This window comes from Doryrhamphus excisus, chromosome 1 (assembly GCF_030265055.1).
Source record: "Doryrhamphus excisus isolate RoL2022-K1 chromosome 1, RoL_Dexc_1.0, whole genome shotgun sequence".
NCBI classification, from domain to species: Eukaryota; Metazoa; Chordata; class Actinopteri; order Syngnathiformes; family Syngnathidae; genus Doryrhamphus; species Doryrhamphus excisus.
In genome coordinates this window covers 1,393,643-1,416,621 of record NC_080466.1, presented here as the reverse complement: position 1 = coordinate 1,416,621, position 22,979 = coordinate 1,393,643, and the positions used below count along the sequence as shown (strand labels likewise).

Here is a 22,979-nt window from a genome sequence, read left to right as displayed (position 1 = left end):
TTTTGCAAAGTACACCGAAAGAGTTTTAATGAAAGCACCACAAAGTGAAAAATGTTGACATTTTATTTACAACTCAACCGTACAGTGCAGCTCAACGTCAACATGAATCAGTCTGATTCCCTTGTAAATCTACGATATCCTACGCCTTCTTGGTACAGACGACCATGTCAGGGGTACTATTGTTTTTTTTTTCTACAATCACATTCTTGACTTGGTGCAACAGTGGTTTAGATGCCCAGTATTAAAACATATATATGTGAAAAACAAGTGCAAAGTACATGAAATAACATTAATGACATAATTTAGTGCACTGCTTCTTCATTTAGCTGATAATATGAAATCTTATATACAACAATGTGTTTTTTTCGGTGCATTTGCATGTTCAACAGTGTGACTGTGTGTTACCAGTATAAAATGACCAGTATAAAACTTTTTCTAAAAGGAAGCTATGGTTGCAACTAAGTGGATTCTCATGTCCATGTCCTGATATGATTCTCCTTGAAAGAGCGTAGATATCGCAATGACGGTAGAAAACAAGAGGAGCGCATACAAGGAATGAAAGGTACGGTAAAGACACGATATCGGGCGTCAAGTGATGGGCGCGTCACCGCACGTCATCCCCCAAGCGGCCACCCTGTGCAGCCCGAGACTCTGAAGCTTCTCCACTAAGTTCAAGCTGAAAATCTTCCTTTTCCCGCTCGTGTCTGTGCATGAGACTTGCTCAACGGCAGCGCGGCACCATGGCTCGGCGCCGGGGATGTCGTGTATGTGACGGCGGCGAGACGGAGCGGAAGAGGCGGAGATACCTCGTTCTCGAAGCAGCTGCGTGAGTCCCAGCGATGACCAGCTTATGTTTGCGGCGGGGGAGCCAGCCAGGCCAAAGCGCTGCCGGTGGGACGCCGGCGACGTGCTCACGAGCTGACAGTTGTGACAAAATGGCAGGCTGATAGAGTGATGGCTGCAAGACAGAGAGAACCCGTATGAAAAATAAAACCAGAGTGGGTGAGTTGGAGAAACAGGTTAACGATGCAGCGCTGATGCAACACAATCAGGTGATTTGCTGTTATGCAAAAGTCATTAAGACGATTCCAACAAGACACACGAGTATCATGGGTGTGCAAACAAGTCGGAGCAGATGCATCAACTGTAGCGTGCAGTCAGTCAAAGGCCCAACGTTGTACATGACTGAATGAGTCCATGGTTCATTTGTGACCCCCAAAAGTCAAGGTGTTGCTTTCATGAGGTTAGTTAACGAGCAAGCAGGCAAACGAGCAGATGTGGTACTCTGCCTCTCTTGGGTGTTCACATTTCCACTTCTTCTACGGTTGGACAAAGAACCCGGGAACCCGTTTTCTGTCGCTGGAGGAGGAAAAAGGGTTTGTTTGAAAAATGAGCAGAACAGAAGCAAGGGACCGGAACGAGACTCGTACGTAAACCGAGGACTTTTCCTACGATACAGTAGTCGTCTCGCTACACTTTGCGGTTCAAACATTCATTTTTCAAAAATGAATCAATGAACTCATTCAATCCCGGACATTTTTTTCAAAATACAACCCCTTTAGTAGCAGACATTTTTCACTGATCTTTCAAGGCACACAAAATATTGTGTTCTACGGCGATATAAACACGGAACCTACCAAAAGAAAGCTTAGACTCACGTTTTTCAGCAGAACAAAAAAGTTTGTTTGTCCCTTTTTCCGTTCTTTACTAATCAGCTGCGGAACATAAGTAAGTTTCAAGAAAATATCAGCTCCCGACTAAAAAAAAAAAAAAATAAGGGCTTTTTGAGAAAAGACGCATTTCAAGCATAACTTAACAACAACACAAAAAGGGGTTGTTTTACATCAAAACAACAATTTATTTACAAATAAAACAAACACTTTTGCATTTTTTACACTAGGAACTGAACTATGTGTCTGCACATGTGTGTGTGTGTGTTAAATTTCCTTACAATGCATAACCTTCTGCAGGGTCTCTGACTTCCTACTTCCTGCCATGTGTGATTCTTCATTGAAATGATCCCTGCTGAGCTTGTGGCCATTTTTATGGCATAAAAGTGCTCTGAAATGGTGGTGCAAATTTGCATCATCGCCTCTTTTTGCCTCTTGGGCAAAAAACGCAAAATATGTAGAAGTAAGTCTGTAGGATCCACCATTTGGGATTATAAAAACTTTCAAAATTCATCTTTGGTATTGAAAGATTGAATAAATGATTATTAGTAAGCATGTTTAAACCTAAAAATGACTACAGAACTAAAGTCTAAAGTCTAACTCTAGTCTACGCTGGCACAAGAACCAGATCTGATCACCATTAACCATTGATTATTGCAGGTTTGAATGATCTCCCAGGTACTGTTGCGGCTGTACTCCAGCTAAAACTCAACTCTGAACGCCTAATGTGACTTCCTGCCCTCACATCCAAAAGATATTTATTGAAACACACAAGAGCATGAGTCTTATTTAGGTCTGAAATGGCTTATTTTCTCAGATTATATAAACTGTATTGGGTAATCTGACTGAAAAAAGTGACTATAGGGGTGTTATTTCATGTTTACAGAGCTCTAATAATGGTGTAACCCATATTTAGAAGGTCACAAACAGGTTTTCTGTGCTCTAAATAAGAGAACATTCCATTTGATAATATTTTATCCAGCGGCACGGTGGTCTGGTGGTTAGTGCGCAGACCTCACAGCTAGGAGACCAGGGTTCGGTCCCCTCTGTGTGGAGTTTGCATGTTCTCCCCGTGCATGCGTGGGTTTTCTCCGGGTACTCCGGTTTCCTCCCACATTCCAAAAACATGCTAGGTTAATTGGCCACTCCAAATTGTCCATAGGTATGAATGCGAGTGTGAATGGTTGTTTGTCTATGTGTGCCCTGTGATTGGCTGGCGACCGGTCCAGGGTGTACCCCGCCTCTCGCCCGAAGACAGCTGGGATAGGCTCCAGCACCCCCCGCGACCCTCGTGAGGAAAAAGCGGTAGAAAATGAATGAATGAATGAATATTTTATCCTACTTGCCGGATATATTCACTTATCGCAGTCTGGTATGGATCCAATTAACCACGATAAACGAGGGATGAGTGCGTTGCTCACAGCAAAAAAAAAAAAAAAAGACAATGAAAAGGCAAGATACATAACGTGTTCTTACCTAAAAGGGCATGAGGGGGTGAGGAGGGATGGCTGAGGGACTTGGCAGGTGGTGATGGTGGGAGTGGGAGAGGTCTGAGGGAGGTTGACACCCGATGGTGAAGACACTATCAGGTGAGGGACGAAAAATGGCGCATTACAATTGTCATGGAGAAAAATCCTGATGACTGAAGTATTAACAACCTGTCCTCATAAAAAGTTTAGTTTTAGTTATTCATTTAACATCATTTATCATGTTTTTATTTTAATTATGGTTATGGTTTGCAACCATATAGCGCACATCACTTGACGGTACAAGTGTACCTAATCAAGTGATGTGAATACTGCATTTAACACGTTCACGGGAGTGTACATGAATGTTGCCTACCCATGCTGGTGGTTCCGGACAGCATGGACAGATCGGGTTCATCCTCCTCCAGGTCGTTCAGACTGTACACATGTTGTATGTCCACTTCCAGTTCCCTGAAGTCCTTGGTCAGAACTCCGGGACGAGGATGCAGGATGCCACCGAGGTTTGGTTTGGCCAGCTGTTGCCACTGGTGTAGAGTCACTGAACCTGAGGAGGGGGAGCAGGACATTGTCTATTTTTAATCGGCGCCACATGGGGGAAAAGTGCTGCTATCTCTGAGTAGCATCCACCATTTCTCTTTGGAATGAGATGCAAGGTTGTTGATGAAAGTCGATGACCTTGTCTTCCAGGAGATACAACGTCTCCTTCCTGAGTGTTTACTACCGCCCGGGTGGCACAGACGACCACCCTTTCATCTGCTCTACCGAGAAAGACAACGGCATGCTCCGCTGCTCCGACGTGCCCCGCCGGCGGGTTGGCGGGACTTCCTGCTTCCTGGGTGCTGAGGAGGGGCGGCAGTAGAGGACGCCGGGGGCAGAAAACGGGGTGTCGTGTGTAAACTGGTACCAGTACTACAACGAGTGTCATGCTGGGGAGACCAACCCTCACAAAGGAGCCATTAACTTTGATAACATTGGATATGCATGGTTGCCATTTTTCAGGTCAATCATTCATTTTGAGACCGGAAATACGTTTCCCCTCTACTGACGATTTTCGTGGTGACGGTAGCACCAGAATATTTTGTACTCTTTTTTGCGCTAAGCTTTTCATTTACATAACTCTTTGAATGTCTCGGTGCGGGGGGACAGTCTACACCAGGGGTCACCAACCTTTTTGAAGCCGAGGGCTACTTTGTGAGCACGGATAGTATGAAGGGCTACATGACTTGTTTGCGGTGAACGTCCAAAATGACAAAACTGCACGGATCAATTTTTAGTATTCAAAACAAAAGGAATAGTAGTAGTAATACTATGTGAAGCGACTGCTCACATATCAATGTTAATTATTTTTACACAATAATGGTAACAAAAACATATATTTTAACAAGAAACATTTATTTATGTGCTCACATATTTGAAAGTCAGAGGGAACACCTTTCTGTGATTTTTTCACCTACCTAGTGAAAAAAGTCCTTTGTTTGTCCAAAGCTGCCTTTAACAAACTTTTCCTTTTCCGTACTTAAATTCGCTGCCGGGTGGGTAGCTCGCATTGAAGCGTTCATGACAAGTTTTGAAGTGTCCGCTTTGGTATTGCAACAGTCTTCCCGCAAAATACGTAAAGAAAAATTCTTCTTCCCAATCACTGTGGAAAATATAAGTCCTTTTTCGCTTTTCTGCCATGTTTTTGTGGGCTAAACTGCACGAGTAAGCTAACTCCTCATCACCGCTGCACTATATCGAAAAAAGCGGTGAGCGGACGCGTGCGCACACATGAACGTTTGACTTGAGGTAATAGTTTGTTATAAAATATTTTTGTTTTAATTTTTGATGTTATAAGACGATTAAAAAAAAATACATTAATGTAAGCAATTCTGATTCAAAATTTAAAGCACAAAATAACAATGATAATTTGTGAGCAGTGCTATTTGTAGAAGATGCCTCGCGGACGCCTTAAGTGGTCCACGTGGGCGCAAGGTGACCCTTGGTGTATTTGTATGTTCAATTTTTTTGTCCAATCATATTTCAGCTACTATGTGTTGTCATGTCAATGCAATCTGCCAAGAACTTCAGAGTCAGAAGTGCTGACTCATGACACATACGCATTATTAGCAATGATGTGTGTGTTTTTTTTAACATTCTTAACAAATTTGATTTCAGCTTCACTTCACACGCCCTAGCCCACAGCGACAATCACCAGTGGAAGCTACTCACGCTTGACGTTACCGTCTGGGCCATTTTCTCTTAGTGTGTGAGCGTATGTGGGGTTGATTCTATCATGCAAAATGTGACTGTCATACCCACTTAGTGACTAAACAAGCCAACTACACTCCAAGGATGCTTGACCCTCAGCTAATGGATGGGAACCACTCAAAGGGGTGCCGGCGGCCGGTCTTAGTACTTTGTACGGGCTTTGATCCCTAAACTGGGTGAGTGACTTGATCGGATTCCAGGAATAACAGTGTCTCAGAACAGAAGAGTAAAAAAAAAACATCGCACAACTGAGTTTGACGGAGGAAAAACACAAACAACTACCGACTGTTTTTTTTTTATGTAAAAGTTACAAAATACAGTAAAGTCTCGTTATATCGATATCGGTTATAACGAATTACTGCTCATTACGATACTATTTTCATTTCCCGGCAAATTTCTAGTCTTTTATGATATATTTAGTTCCGTTAGTACGATACCCGGTTACTACGATGCCCTTTTCATCTCCCGCCAGCCAATTTGGTCTGCTTATATCGATACAAAAGCAGCTTAAATCAATCTTTGCTTAAGGATTTCAATACCAAAAAAGAACACGGCGAACGGCTGCTTCCAGTCAACTTTATTTTTCACACTTCCACCACCAGAGCGCAGCACACACACCGATTCCCGCACTTCCTGGTTCACAGGTCATGCTCAACCCGCCCCACATAGCTGGCCAAACACATGCCTGCAACAGAAGAACCAACTGACATAGCATACACACCTATTCCAACGAGGACACAAGCGTACAAATACATGTATTTGATTGTGTTGTATTCAGATATCTTTTTATTCTATACACACGAGAGAAACCACGAACGCAGTTGGTTCTTCTGTTGCAGGCATGTGTTTGGCCAGCTATGTGGGGCGGGTTGAGCATGACCTATGAACCAGAAAGTGCGGGAATCGGTGTGTGTGCTGCGCTCTGGTGGTGGAAGTGTGAAAAATAAAGTTGACTGGAAGCAGCCGTTCGCCGTGTTCTTTTTTGGTATTGAAATCCTTAAGCAAAGATTGATTTAAGCTGCTTTTTTTGCATTATTGCCCACTTTTAATGCAGTTGGCGCAGGATCGGATATATCGACAGTCCGGTTATATCGATATTTTTTCCGACTCCCGACAATATCGATACAACGAGACTTTACTGTAAGAGAAATTCAGAAATTCTTCATTTTTTTGTAGCGTTAATCCCAATAATATAGTAATCAAATGACTTTGCATCTTTGGTCTAGCTTTCTTTTTACACACACGCCCTTCCTGACGCAACCAACAATCAATAATGATAAATCTGTCACCGGGAATGTTCTTCTAAATCCAAACTATTTATCTTGGAGGGAAGCCATTGAGTGAAAAAAGAATTACAGTTACACTGATTACAATTGAGAGCAGTGTATACCTACGCTCTGTAATTAAGTGTCACGACTATGACAGATTCAAATGATTAACAGCCTCTGTGAGAATGAATGTTGTGTTCAATGTATATACAGTATAATGTTTGCATAAACATGTACCTTCCAGAGGTTTGACAATCTGCAGGCGGTCGGGCAGGTACGACCTGGATCCCACGGAGCCACAGGAGTGGCGGGAGCTTCTGTTGGAGTAATTGGTGCCGGTCGATGCCTCCGAACTGGAGGCCAAGCTGTCATTTGGTGTCAAGAAGCCACTGGAGCCCTCGTCGTCCTCACTGTTTGCCGCCAAGGCACGGAGTTTCCGCTCGCGGTCCACGTCAAAGAAAGGACGCTCAGAGGAGTGGCTCTGTTGGCGGGCTGATAAGCTACGCAAGGCCGCCTCCAGGTCTTGGCCTCCCGGTGTGCCGGGCTGGCCCAGACGCTTTGGCCCACAGACGCTAAGGAAAGAACATGTTTAGTATATGGACTGACTATTCAAAAAAATAATTCTACCCGACGACAAACAACGTGCAACGCACGTCAATCAAGTGCGTCTAAGGTTCTCTGATGCACCTGATGTCTTCTTTCAGGGCAGGACCGGCGCTAGACTTGTCCTCCAGAGTAAGGCTGGTGTTATCAGAGCCGTAGTAGCTGGTGCGAGGAGTGCTGGTGTAGCTGGAGCGCACCGACGCCGGGCTTGAACCTGGAAGTCCAGGGGAATGGCACAAAGAGCGCAGCCTCACCGACCTGTTCACCACCCGCACTGTTTCAAACACACGCCACGGGTGGCTTCTGCGAGGAACAAAACAAAAACTCTCAATGGATTGTTCAGTTGGGCTTCATGTTTTGGCTAGTAAGTGGACATATTTTTTGAAAATTTGACTTTTTTTTTTGTTTAAGTTGTTTTATGGAAAAGCTCTTGACTTTCCAACAATGTTAAATAGTTTAAAGTTGCTTTTCAGTGGTGTACTTGCATTATTATGGCATATATTATAATCCCATTAATGAAAAAATGGTCTCAAAATAATATTATTTATCTGCAATAATGTGTTATCGGGACAGGCCTATCCAGGGTACACATATAATAGCAACCATTCACACTCAATCACATCAATTCCAATGATTATTAGTATTAATTATTAATTACAAAATGTGCATATTAAGCCAATTTTATGTGGTGTCGATCTAAATTATGCAATTTCAAACATAAAAATGACAACATGAACTAAAATACAAATACAGTTTAAGGAATTTAAGGGTGTTCATGAACTGTTCTGTAGTCCACGTTGGCCATAAGATGTCACTGGTAACACCAGAACCAGATGAACTTGATCACCATTAACCATCAATTATTGCAGGTTTGACTGATCTCACAGCCGGAATAGTTATAATAACAATAATCATCATAGTAATCAAACAGCGGATTGTTGTGCCCATACCCAAGCTGAAACTCAACTCTGAATCCCCAATGCCACTTCCTGTCAAGAATATTGAAAAACACATAAGCATGAGTCTTATATTTATGTCTGAAATGGCTTATTTTCTCTGATTCAATAAACTATATCAGGTAATTTTACTGTGAAGGTGATTATAGGGGTGTTATTTCATGTTTCCAGAGCTCTAATAATGGTAAAAAATATATTTAGAAGGTTGTTTTCTATGCTCCAACTATGAGAATATTCAATTTGTTAATATTTACAGTCAATTTATAATATAATATATAGTCATACTAATTACAATAATTCCAAAAAGTCCTACTATACATGCTTTTCACTGCTAAGAAATACTCAAAAATTTAACGGCAACATAAACATTTAAGAATGGTTTCGATTTAATCATCCCTCACCACTGACTTCCGTGGTAATCACGACTTACTTGTACTCTGACGACGCAGGCGTGTCCAGGCCTTTGCGGAAGGTGCCCTCTATCTCTGCCGCCAGGCTGTCCATGGGGAGGACAGACGCCAAAGCAGTGTAGCGCTGCACCGTGCTATTGGGCAGGCTTTTATTTCGCAAGTTTTTATTATCCTCTCGAGCCTCGTGAAGCATGTCCTTGCACTCTGAGTACTTGTCTTGCAGGTCTTTGAGCTGTAGACAGGAAAAGACGAATATTAATTTAATTTTCTGCTACTCGTTCATGTTCAGGGTCTCAGGTGACCTTGTGTCCCGGAAAATACAACCTGGACTGGTTTGACCGTCAATCGTACGACTCGTGCAGGCCAATGGAAGAATGGCAAAAACACAGACAGTATTTTGCCAAGAGGCAGACAAATATGCCCAGTTTAAATGTTTCATTCATGGTAATGGTAATGGTAATGGTAATGGTTTTATTTCATTTGAACATGCATCAGATTACTATTGAGTGCATCCCATAATCAGTTCCCAGTTCCACATGTCCAAAAGGAGTAGGAAGAAGCAAAGCTTATTAAATCCTACCCCTCCATCTGGTACTTTTACAATCACTAACTGTTACATTTGTTCACTTCCTGCTTTCCATTATACAGTTTAAAGTTTCACAGTACAGAACTTGGAAAATAAGTGTGTATACCAAATTTATCATGTTCAATTTATAAATAAATGTGGATACAATTGGTGTTTTTTTGAATGTCTTGCCTGTGATTGCAGTTTCAGGTTACACTCGCGCGAGGCATTCAGATGTTGGTTCAGCTCCTCGTTGTCATTGGTGATCTAAGAGAACCAAAAGAAGGCAGTAAACCATTTGTGGAAGGAGATTAATTACGGTAATATATGATACGCCTTTTGAATTCATGGTTTGTTAGCCGAGTATTTTGAGCTTTTACTCACACATTTGCAGCGGGCCTGCAAGTCGACAATCTGAGCAAGCAGCGAGCTGATCTCCTCTTGCTGCCGAAGAGAATCCTCTACTTTACGCGCCAGCTCATCTGATAGATCCACGACTTGCTTGTTGACAGAAGCTAAAATTTCACAGGTACTTTTAATGTGGGGGGGAAAAAAAACGTGTGTAATGTTTTACAATGTTAAAAAGGGAACTTACACAGCTCCTCCACACACACCATCATCAGCTCCTGCTCTTGCTCCTCATAGTTGCTTGTCTCCGTGCTGAGTTCACTGGCCTGTAGAAATGATGGTGGGTTCATATGTTTAAGTTGCAAAAAGAAATATTACTGAAAATTCTGGACTGTCTGGACTACATCAAATATACTTTTAAAAGAGTACACTTGAATTAGGGTATTCAAAATTCCGTTACCTCCAATAGAAGTTTGTGGTTCTCTTCCTCTAAGCATTTCAGTTTCTGCTGCAGGAAGTCATAATGGACAAAGTCGCTGAGAGAACTGGTTGACTGATTCTTTTTTATTCTAAAAGAAAGAGAACAGCTATCACACGAGGAATACATCGGAACCAACAAAACCTCCATCTCCATCGCTGCCCCCCACTCTCTGGAATTCTTTGCCCCATTCACTCCGTGCTTGCCCTGACCTTCCCAGTTTCAAAAAAACAACTCAAAACCCACCTCTTTAAATCTGTTTTTAATGTTTAACTTTTTATACCTGACTGCTGTGCCCCGCCCCGCCCCGCTTTTATTCATCTTTTAACTGTACTCGTGTTTTTACTCATGTATTAACCAATGAATGTTGTATTTTGGTGTGTCTTTTATTCTGTTTACTTGTTTTATTCAACTTCATTCTTTTGTAAAGTGTCTTTGAGTATCTTGAAAAGCGCTATACAAATAAAATGTATTATTTATTATTATTATAAAACCATATTATGTTTTCAAAGTGATATGCAGTGCTGGCTTAAACGCTGGCAGAAGCACTGATATACATTTACAAGTTGAAAATATTCTAGTATTTGTTCCAAGAAAATTGTATTCAATAACTTACAGTATCACTCGGATATTGTGAACATCCAGCAGCAACACATCATTTTGGCATGACTGGTATTTTGATGAAAAGTATACTGAACCAAGTCGACGATCTAGCCTGCGAAGCATTTCTTTACTGTGTCACTATGATGACGTCCCTTCCAGAAATGAGTAAAAGGAATGAGGCTAGTTTGCCACGGCTAGCGCCATGATCTATAATGTATTTTTTGTGAATTTGTTGTTTACTTTAAAAAAATCGGGGAGTATGCGTCTCAGTGCGGAGGAGCAGCCATCACATCGATGCTAAATAAAACTTAAACTACGACAGAAATGTTTTGCACAAGGTTGAATATTTATTCCTTTTAAAGTTGATAATGCCGTTTAAATGTGTGTTTAAGAAATCTGAATCCTACTGTGTTCAGTGTTTACATTTCAATAATTACTTGTTTAAATTTGAGACCTGTAATAATTGTTATCGTTGTCATTTTTTCATATAAATTGAGGGAGCAAAAGCAGTATCAGCTACAAATATCGGCCCAAGCAAAATCGGCCATCGGCTAAGGGTGATGGGAAAAAAATCGGTATTGGCATCGGGACGAAAAAAAAACATATCAGTCGATTCCTATTATTAACATTATTGATCATTAATCAGGCACACTGTTTTTTGGTTAAGGCTTTTCTAGTGATGCTTGTCGTAATAAATGTATGTATATTGTGCTCCTTGTCATTAGTTTATGTACCAAATGCCAATGTTTTGACAACGCATGATATATTTAGAGTACGTTGCACTTACGGTGAGTGGGATTCAGCATTTTCTATCTCCTCTGTGCTTGCGTAAAACTGAAGGAGATCATCTCGCATAGAGAGTTCATGACGCAGTTGAGCAATCTGGGAAATACCACAAAATGACTGAATGAGTTGAATTCAGTAAAAAGTACATTGGTGTGTGTGTCATTTCCACACTGAGTTGGTTTGTACCTCCTCCTTGGCAATTTCAAGCTGTTCATCCAGCATTCCATTTCGGGCGGTCAGCTCTTGGTTTTGTTTCAGGAGAGACTGACCAATCCGGGCCGCTAGCTCAAGATCACGCTCTTTCTGTAAAATATTACATTAATTTAAAAAAAAGGGACGTGATTTTTAGTTATTAAGTCAAAATAATGCTTTTTTTTTTTACCAAAACAAGGAAAAAGTGTACTAAAATTGGTGACAAATGGTCATTCAGGTAGATGACTTGAATCCTCTAAAAAAAGTTCATCCTTTTTGTGTGACTGCATGTCTCACCTCCTCCAAAAGGTGTGTGACTGCCTTAATGTCGTGATATGTCTTGGTGACCTGGCCCACTCGGTCTGAGCACAGCACTGTGGGAGGAAAGACAGGATTTCATGAATGGAGGACAGGATGTAGGTCATCTGACCTACACCATTGAGGTATGCTTTTTCCACTTTTGTGACCTAGAAATGTTGTTTATTATGTATATTATGTATATATTATTATAGTATATTATATTATGTTAGCGCACAGACCTCACAGCTAGGAGACCAGGGTTCAATTCCCACCCTCAGCCATCTCTGTGTGGAGTTTGCATGTTCTCCCCGTGCATGCGTGGGTTTTCTCCGGGTACTCCGGTTTCCTCCCACATTCCAAAAACATGCTAGGTTAATTAGCGACTCCAAATTGTCCATAGGTATGAATGTGAGTGTGAATGGTTGTTTGTCTATATGTGCCCTGGGATTGGCTGGCCACCAGTCCAGGGTGTACCCCGCCTCTCGCCCGAAGACAGCTGGGATAGTACCCCCGCGACCCTCGTGAGGAAAAAGCGGTAGAAAATGAATGAATGAATGAATTATCACGTTAAATGATGCCAAAGTTTCAGATAATTAGGTTTGCCTATTTGGAAGTCAACCATTAGAAAAGTTTGGGATGGCTCTGAAAGTTCGGTTTCAGAGAGAAGTCACAATATGGGCGTGCCCAGATGTGACCAATCACTGCAGAGTAATTCAAACAGACTGGGAAATCCAAGGAAATACTGCTGGGATAGTGCAGATTCTGGAAGATCTAGAGAGCTTTCTGTGCAGGTTATCGTGTGTAGCTGCTCCACAACTCAATACGAAGGGCTGAAAATGAGCATAATAGGTCCCCTTTCAACAAAAATGGCTGACTTTGTGTTTTTATTTCAGGCATGGGTTATTATATATGATTACTATATTTCATGTAACACCATAACTGTAAAACTATTCATTCATTTTCTACCGCTTATCCTCACGAGGGTTGTGGTTGTGCTGGAGCCTATCCCAGCTGTTCTCGGGCCAGAGGCAGGGTACACTCCGGACTACTGGCCAGCCAATCACAGAACACATATAGACAAACAACCATTCACACTCACATCCATACCTATATATACTTATTATACCTATTATTCATTCATTCATTCATTTTCTACCGCTTTTTCCTCACGAGGGTCGCGGGGGGTGCTGGAGCCTATCCCAGCTGTCTTCGGGCAAGAGGCGGGGTACACCCTGGACTGGTGGCCAGCCAATAACAGAACACATATAGACAAACAACCATTCACACTCACATTCATACCCATATATACTTCATTCATTCATTCATTTTCTACCGCTTTTTCCTCACGAGGGTCGCGGGGGGTGCTGGAGCCTATCCCAGCTGTCTTCGGGCGAGAGGCGGGGTACACCCTGGACTGGTCGCCAGCCAATCACAGGGCACATATAGACAAACAACCATTCACACTCACATTCATACCTATGGACAATTTGGAGTGGCTAATTAACCTAGCATGTTTTTGGAATGTGGGAGGAAACCGGAGTACCCGGAGAAAACCCACGCATGCACGGGGAGAACATGCAAACTCCACACAGAGATGGCCGAGGGTGGGAATTGAACACTGGTCTCCTAGCTGTGAGGTCTGCGCACTAACCACCAGACCGCCGTGCCGCCCTATATATACTTATTATATTCATGAAAAATATAACAATTTATTGGCAATAAGTTGAAGAACATTTAATAGTCTAGCAAATGTTTTATTGTGACAGTCCAATTAACACATATCTCTAAATTATTATATACAGGATGCAAAGTGTCGCAGAGGGTCACAAATTTGCAATCAAGTAGTAATAAAAACTGCAGTTTCAAGAGGTCTTGAGCTCCATTATTGCTTGGTGCTCCAGCCCTAAACATACATATAAATAAGGCTTCAGAATAGACTCGGAAACACTATCTTTTCAATGAGTCGGCCTTGTTCCACAGACCATAACATGTGGTCAGTCCGACCATGATCCTCTTAGCTTGATCCTTTTTAGCCCAGATAAGACACCTCTAAAGACCCGGTTCTCCTGGATACTGATATAGCTCAATGGGAGCGACTGCCAGGAATAAACTGGCCGAGTGTTTACACCATCATTGAGAAGACAACAGTGGCTGGCTCCTGACTTTTGTTTACATCTTGGAGCCTTGTCTGTTGTGAAGTGAGAAGATGTGCACAATTCATTGATGAGCTGCTGTAACGTCCTACAAGTGTTCAGTGTTTCAGTACTGTTTGGAGAACTTGCTGTTCCCTAACAAGAAATAGAAGAGCAAACTCAGTGTTGGGATGAGCATGACATATTCCAAAGCGTCGCTCAGCTGGTTAGCATTTTAGTTATATCGATGTCACAACATCTAATAAGGCTAATGGAGAAAATCTAAAAGCTTCAGACTGAGGTGTCCCACTCTAATCAATAAATGCCCCATGAGTTATAGGAGACAAACTACCACACTGCACTTGGTGATTTATGGCACTGTGATCTTTCTAAATAAAACGCTGACATGCACACATGGACATAGAAAAGATGGATAGCAAAATGTTGGGCTGCTTTCAAAGTAACTGAAATGTAATTTTAGATGTCGGCTGTTGACTAGTGGCTATGGAGCAGTTTGTCTTTCTTCTTCCTCTCAGTAGAAGCAGCAGGTCGACCGCACTTCCTCATCACATCATAAATCAGTGCCATCTTATGCAGAATTTTTCAAAAGCTGTCCCTCTCGGTACCGGCCTTTTTGGATGATTTTGACTGATTTTTAAAGGCACACAGAATATTATGGTATTGGGTTATGTAGACATGGTATATACCAAAAGAAGGATTAGAGTCATCGTTCATCAGAAAAAAGGTTGTTTCTGTCTTTTTTTTCTTAGTCGTTTTTTAAGTAGAACGTAGGTTATATAATATATATATATATATATATATATATATATATATATATATATATATATATATATATATACACATCTGACTCACTGTGTGATCTTAATTTATGAAAAGCACTTAATTCATCACACAGAACCTTAATGCTTAAAAGGTGTATATAAACTATACAAACATATCCCAATATGAGTTTTAAAACAGTTTAACGTTGTCCCATAAAGAATTGCGTCTGAGCAAGACATTCATTGGAGCGATGCAATGACGTCAGCTTCCCTCTGGGAAAATTCTGCAGCTAGCTTTTTCTTAAACTTTGAACCCTGCGGCTTATACAGTCGTAAAGCTAATTTATGGCTAAATTCTATTCTTGTGATCACATAATCACCTGTACTTCAAAACTACTACTAATTTTTAAAATACTGTGCTGCTCACGAGTGAGTCGCCAGCTCAACAAGCTTGTCAACCCACTGGAAGTCAGTGTATATATATATATATATATATACATACACACCAGAATAACAAGACAACAATCTGACTCACTGTTTAATCTTAATTTATGAAAAGCACTTAATTCATCACACAGAAACTTAATGCGTAAAAGGTGTATATAAACTATACAAACATATCCCAATATGAGTTTAAAAACATTTTAACGTTTTCTCATAAAGAATTACGTCTGAGCAAGACATTCATTGGGGCGATGCAATGACGTCAGCTTCCCTCTGGGATCTCTGGCTCCCTTTAGTGGACAGAATCTGCTTGCAGTGGGATTTTATTGCTTTCTGTGCTCCTCCAATGAAATATTGTTTTTTTTTTTTCATATTAAACTCATATTGATGCATGTTTCTATATCTCTGGGGTATAACGTTTGAGTTTTAGTTGCTGTGCAATGAGTTTAATGTTATTTGTAATAAAACTGTGAGTCAGACTGTAATATTGAGTAGTAATGACCAATGGGTTGTCATGCTCATTGGGAATTTTCCATGATTGGATCCTGTCAAATAAAGAGCTGACTGGTCCTCATGGACTTGTCCACGCCACAATTTGCCACTTTACTGCACGGACACGTGCAACTTATACACCGGCTCGGCTTATATACAAACAAATCTGATCTAAGTGGGTGTGGCTTACAAAATATGGTAATCCTAGTTTATCATCACCTACAGTAATATAAACTGAGGACTGCACTCATGAACCAAATCAAACGATTGCCATATTCTTCACAGACATCCCATTACATTTCAGAGAAACAGTCAACTTTCATTTAGCAAAACCTTTTTAAAATGTAACATGCAATAAACCTATTTCCTCTTGACCTACCAGCTACAGCGCAGGGCGAATCAAGGTTAGGATTTGCTATGCCAGCTAAAGGTTTTAGGGTTTTGCCAGTGCTAATTCTAGGAGCTACAATAGACCGACAGTCTAATACTGTTCTTCTAAGGATGGGCACTGCTGATTTAGGCATACTTATGACGTGTGTTAGAGCGCAGGGTTCAGACGGTCAAGGATTAACATTCACATTGTTCCCTTGTGTCTATTATTGTTTCAAGATCAGAGGTTGTTCAAATTGTCTTACAGAGCTTTAGTTTGTTGAGGTATTTTTTCAATAGGAACTGAAAATAAAAAAGGTTTCTTAAATGGGAAATGGGCCGCAAAACCAACCAGGTAATTTATCCTCTCAAATAACAGACTATACAGAAAAGTCCCGATTGTCCTCATGTTTGGGTGATGGAGTAGGTATATCATACACACTCCGATTTCGAGAAAAAGCACTGGAACAGATGAGGAATAGAGAAGTTCCACTCTGTTCTTTATTAATAAAATGTTCTACATGTGATAGAACTAAAACGAGCTTTGTTATCGACCGATTGTATCGATTTATTCCGAGAACTAGGTCAGCAGTACACATAATGTACACACTTGCACACCTACAGTCCTCTATAATTCTTTCACAGTCCTTCAAAAGAAGAATAGCTATTCGGTCAAGTTAATTTTCCAAAAACTTCCTTTCACACCATCAAAAAATATTCATTATTGCCAAATTACAGAGCAATGACCTTCATAAAAATAATGCACCCAAATACATGCAAAGTCAACAGGGCTTTCATTACGCTGCATACGGCAGTGTGTAGAGACACATGCTCAGTGACCTTCACCGACTATGTGGAAACATTGCAGCTGAATATATAAGCATATATACGGGACAGCCAGAAATACTAGGATTTCGAAGACATCACAAAAATGCATGACACTGTTTCAAAGACATAATTTAACCTTGCACTCTGCAGTTCACATGACGTATTAAATCTCAGCAGATAAACCTCAGCAGACCAACAAACTGGACACCTCAGCCAGCAAACAAGATCCACTATCAAGGAAATAATTGTTCAGTTTCTCAAGCTTTATCTCACCTTGTGTCACCTCCCTGCAAAGGTTGTTGTTGTTGTTATTGTTGTTGTTGTTGCACGCTATGTCCGGCAGCACAATACCGGCAGTGCCCCCATTTTCTTCCTCTTCCTCAGACCCAGAAGAGATCCACACCTCCATGGTAACCATAGAAAAACTGCCCTCACTCGTGTCGTCCATCAGTGAGACCCCATCCTCTTCTAATAATATAGTTGGATGGTTACGATGTGACACACCGGTCTCTTCAGAGTCATGCTGCTGACTCCTGTATGCAGTGATCCACTTGCCTCAGAGAAGAGAGGGGGGGGGGGGGGGGGGGGGGGGGGGTATACCTGTGTTTGTTTGCGGCGAATATGCTGTGCTACTTGGTGCTAATGCATAATCCCTGTGTCTGTAAGGCCCATCTGTCGTCATTCCTGCCTTCGTTCACCTGGCCACGTTGGACTACCGGGTGAGAATATCAGGGAGGGATTGGAGGAGGGGTGGTGAATGAAGCAAGATCTATTCAATAATCCGGAAAAGCGTGTATTGATCCCGCCGTCGTCATCCGAATAGCTTTGTGTCACATGGCCATAACGGAAGTCTGAAAAGTCTGAAATTAGGAAATCTGAGCCTGAAGAGAAGATGCTGTATTAAGCCCGCCCACCCCTGCAACATCACGGAGATGGTAGGTTCCACCCATCTCAATGGCTGCTTTCATTCTCCACGCAGATGCAATGCCAGCATTACAGCACAGAAGGAGGGCTCCGCATAACCCCTCTGCAGACAGAGCCACACCCACTCACTTTGCATGGGGCTGCTCAATGAAATAGTGGTAATACAATCTGTAAAACAATATAATGCAGTATATAATAATCATTAACTAAATCAATAACTAAATGAGTACAGATGCAACAAAACTTAGATTTCCAGCAAACTTAGTCTTACTATGCATCTAACAAGGGCTGTCAAATGATTAAAAATTTCAAAAGACCACTTTTCAAGTTAATTTAACACAATTAAAAACACAAAATGTTTATTAAACTAAAAGATGCCACATATCTCATACCACATATATCAATATCTTTGCCTCTTTTTCACTGTCTGTCCTTAACCTCTACAGTTGCTAGCCCAGACACTGCAGTTTTTTTTAAATATTAAGCACCTCATTAATCTTTCAACCACAAGCTGACTCCTCTAGGTCAAAGGTATCACGCAAGCCTGAAATATAATGTTTCTATTGCAGATTTTTACCCAATTACATTGCAAGTTCTACTGAAATATATTGATGATTTGAATAAAAGCCACAAGAAAGGACAGAGTAAATAAATAGAGTATGTATAGTAGCATTATATAGTTAGTGTAAATACAGTATGCGTGAGAGGAAGGTGGAAGTAAAATGACGTGATTGTATTTACTCGGTCAGAGGACTTTATTTCTTCAACTACAGAGTTTATCAGAAATACTCTTGTATATTTTTCAATATATTTTGAGTTTAATATATTTATATATCTTTTTATATCACTATATTGGCAGTTACTATGGTACCCATTATGTCATTGTATGGTCATATCACCTCGTACTTAAAAAAAAAACAAAAAAAAAACCTTAAACTGTATTATGGAAAGCAGGAAGTGAACAAATGTAACAGTTACTGATCGTAAAAGTTCCAGATAGAGAGGTAGGAGACATGTGGAACTGTGAACTGATTATGGGATGCACTCAATTGTAATCTGATGCATGTTCAAATGAAATTAAACCATTACCATTACCATACAACTAAATATAATATTATTAAATGCAAGAACCTAGACAGAGGACAGAAGCTGGCAGGGTAAAATTAATATGAAAGCATTTATGAGGCAACACTGGGAAGTGAAAATCATATTTAACACTGTTACAACAACTCCACATTTCATCTCCTATAAAACTGCTAACATGCCTCAGTGGGTGCTGCTGTTTTGGTTAGCAACAGGGATCTGCTGGGTTCAGCAGCGGTAAATATATGTCCTTTTGTGAACACTGTCAGTAAGGTGGAAGAGTGCAAGACAGAGAAGCAACGAATGCCGATGCTGACCGACAAAGAGCCACCGACATCAGTTGGCAGGTTAGTCTGTCCTGCTCCACATAGGAACATTTGGCTCGGCATCACCCAAGTACAGCCTAACTAGCCTTAAGGGGACGCACCCATATAAGCTCATAAGTTCCTATCCCTCTAAACAAAAGGTCATGAAGAGGTTCAAGATGGTGGTGCTATTTTATTTTGCAGTGTTCAGGCATTTTTGTATTGAAAATACAACCCATGGTGATTCCTCAAGTTTCACCACAGTCAATTTGACCTGCGGTCAATCTGACCTGCAGTACCGAGTGAACAATTACAATTGAAGAGAGAAGGGACGGGTTCTGGAGCTGAATCTATTCTAATAATTGCAATAGTCACTATTATCGCAGGAGGTTTTGGAGGAGGTGTAGGGCAGGGGTCTCAAACTCAATTTAACTGGGGGCCACTGGAGCTAGGGTCTGGGCAAGGCTGGGCCGCATCAGGTTTTCCAAAAAAAACACATTTATTAAAAACTTTTTCAGTGCTTTGGTTCCGATTTTCTACAAAAAAAGCTGTGATAAAACATTCCACTGTTCTCAAATATCTTCATTTTTCTGCACAAAATAAGATGAAAAATAAATAAACAAATCAAGAATAAAGAAAATCAATCAGTAATCAGTAATAAATAAATATAAAAATAATAATAAAACAGCAAATAATAAAAACTTAAGAAACCACATATAGTTGGTGGGTAGACAAATTATTTTTTTCAGATTAAAATGAACAAAGCATTATTAGAGCCCTGTAGACATGACAAAACACGACTATAGTCACATTTATACTCTTTTTATTTACAACATATTGCGCAACTGCAGGGTCTTGAGACACATGCTAACTCGCAAACTAGAGAGCTAGCGACCTAAACCTAGCCTAGCCTTCAAGTTATTTCCTTTAAACTTAAATAGCCAAAAACTTACCACTTCCACACGGATAGGGAGGATAACTATTAACAGTTATTTAACCTTTAACATGAACATTAATCAAACGTAATATTTTTTTCTGGGTACATGATACCATACAGCATCCATATCAAACTTGCACGGGCCGCACTAACATTAAACTTTCATATCAAGGCAGTTGACTCAAACTAGTGTCCTGCGGCCGCGTGTTTGAGACCCCTGGTGTAGGGGGCCAACGTGGAATTCCGGTAGTCCAACGTGGCCACAAAATACATTTTGTGGGCGTATCAATTACTTTTTGGCATTTTTCCTCATGAGCTTGTGGTCCCAGATTGTTACCAACCCAAAAAGCAGCGATGCACCGTATAGGCAACACAAAACGGGCGCATGTTTTGGAAATTTTTGATCCTTTTGTGTGCAGCAGTTTAAGAGTATCACATGATTTCCAGTGGCAGAGCTACAGCGGAAACTCTGTAGGAAGCCAAGGGACAGAAGGTTAATCAGCTTGGTGACATTTGACCTGTGTGACTCACTGAAGTGTCAGCGTTTGTAAGAGAGGGACGTCAAGTGAAGGGTAATCTCTGGATTTTGCAGACAAGACAGAAGGTTGCTGATTTGAATGCAGACAGAAGGAGGGAATGCTGAGATACCATCAGGGCATTCGGAGTGCAGTCTAAGAAACTGACAGGCTGGTCAAACAGCAAATGAAGTGTGGGAAAAAGTGGTGGAAAAACCCCTCTTACGTTACATGAATGCAAGCTAGCTGGGTTAGCGTAGTTTGGCAGAACATGTGTGCTTACTGTTTGTGTGTTTACAATGCCCATTGACATATTCTGAGTGAAACAAGGACAAAAAGCACATTTACTCTCGTACCGAGCTTGTCTTAACAGTCTACAGCAGGGGTCTCAAACTTGCGGCCCATGGGCCAAATGCGGCCCGCGAGACGCTAGTTTGAGGCCCCCACATTGATACCAAAGTTTAATGTTGAAATGACAGCTTAAAGCTGTGTGCACACCGGACACAATTAACATGATTTTGCCCCGCCCATACTGTTACCCTACCCTGTTACCCCGCCCTGTTTTGCTTTGGATTAGCAATGAAGCTAAAGGCTTATATGACGCTGGGTACAAATAAATGCAGGAAATGATTTGGAATAAAAGGGAAAATACACGTCAAGATAAAACATGTTGTTAAAGTTACCACGCTGCTCCCAGATGGAACTGAGTACCATGCTAACTTGCTAATTGGGTCAAATTATTAAGTTTCATTCATGGTCATGTTAAAGGTTAAATAACTGTTAATACTGTACATTTGAATATGAAAAAAATAATTTCTCTACCAACTGTATGTGGTTTCTTATTTGCTGTTTTATTATTATTTTACTTATTTATTACTGATTGATTGATTTATTGTCTTTATTCTTAATTTGTTTTTTTTAATCTTATTTTGTGTATAGAAAAATAAAAATGAAGATATTTGAGAACAGTGGAATGTTTTATCAGATATTTTGGTGTGGTAAACCGTAACCAAAGTACTGAAAAAGTGTAGGGTATAGCAGAAGCAAAAGCATTGAAGATGTTTTTTTTTATTGATTTATTGATTGTTATTGATTTTTTTTTCCAGTTTTTAATAAATGCGTTTTGGGTTTTTTTTGAAAACCTGATGCAGCCCGGCTTCACCCAGAACCTAGCTCCGGTGGCCCCCAGGTAAATTGAGTTTGAGACCCCTGGCCTACAGGCTCTTCAAAATAAGAGCGCTGTTGGCCACATACTGTTGAATTGTGTACACAAAATAATGCAATTGGAATGCATTTTTAAATCATCCTGCGCACGCTAATGCACAATTAATGCAATTACTTTGTAATCTGCTGTTCGACAAGGTTTAACAACATATGATAATGTTCACACTTCTTATGACACAAACCAAAAAGCTATGTTTTACCCGTCCACACACAAACAATGGGTTTTGCAGAATGGCAAAAATCATGACGAATTATGCAACTTAAGATGATGGTGTCATTTCCACTTTACAGCCTTGTGGGAAACACCAATGATATAAATGATATACACCTGATGGATGCTTTGAGGTCAGTAAAATACCCAAAGTGGTGAACTACTCAACACTCAAAATCAGGGCTCAGCAAAGGCAGAGACCAAAATATGAACTTACAGAAGTACTTGAACGTCTCTTCAATCTGCTGGTGTGTGAGGCCCAGGACGACCTCCGGTGGCAGCAGAGGAGTGTGTAGCCAGTCATCCTGGTCGTAGCCAAACACACTGTCTGCTCGGAGAGTGTAGTTGGGTTGACCCTCTGACAAGAGGCTCACTATCTCCAGTTCCGGTAGGTCTGCACAGAGGTCTGGACAAGGATGGACAAGGTTCATGATAGTATACATGTGTGTGGGGGCTTCTTTTGGTAATAATATACAGTTCCAGTAAAAAAGTTGACATATGTTCCTCATGGGCTTATTCATTATGGATTGTATAATGATTGATGCTTGTATGTGAACTTTGACTACAACTAAGGTGCTTTTTAATCTTCTGACCTACCTGTGAGAGTGGATGCATCCAGGCAGTACGGCTGTGACAGCTTACTCTCATTTGAGTCGAGCCGAATAGGTTGGGTGCCCACATCTGGGGGCCCTTGTGCCTCCCCCCAACCACCATGGAGGGAGAAGGTTGACTGGGAGTCCAGGTGGGCCTGTGTGGGCCAGGAGGTAGGAGAAAGAGGAAAGGAGGAGGATGGGAGAGCTTGACAAGGATGGTGAGGCAG

General features: G+C 41.0%; 1 protein-coding gene across 1 annotated transcript; it reads right to left on the bottom strand.

Annotated features, from left to right (window-relative positions):
- Positions 1-49: 49 nt before the first annotated feature.
- hap1 (huntingtin associated protein 1) lies at positions 50-22,979 on the bottom strand (the record flags this gene model as incomplete). The annotated part of the gene is made up of 15 exons (XM_058082694.1): positions 50-958; positions 3,147-3,252; positions 3,513-3,701; positions 6,910-7,244; positions 7,360-7,578; positions 8,662-8,873; positions 9,399-9,473; positions 9,591-9,721; positions 9,802-9,880; positions 10,015-10,123; positions 11,423-11,517; positions 11,608-11,724; positions 11,911-11,987; positions 22,377-22,565; positions 22,757-22,979. Coding segments are annotated over 15 exons (2,526 nt in total), but the record flags the coding sequence as incomplete, so codon positions are not given.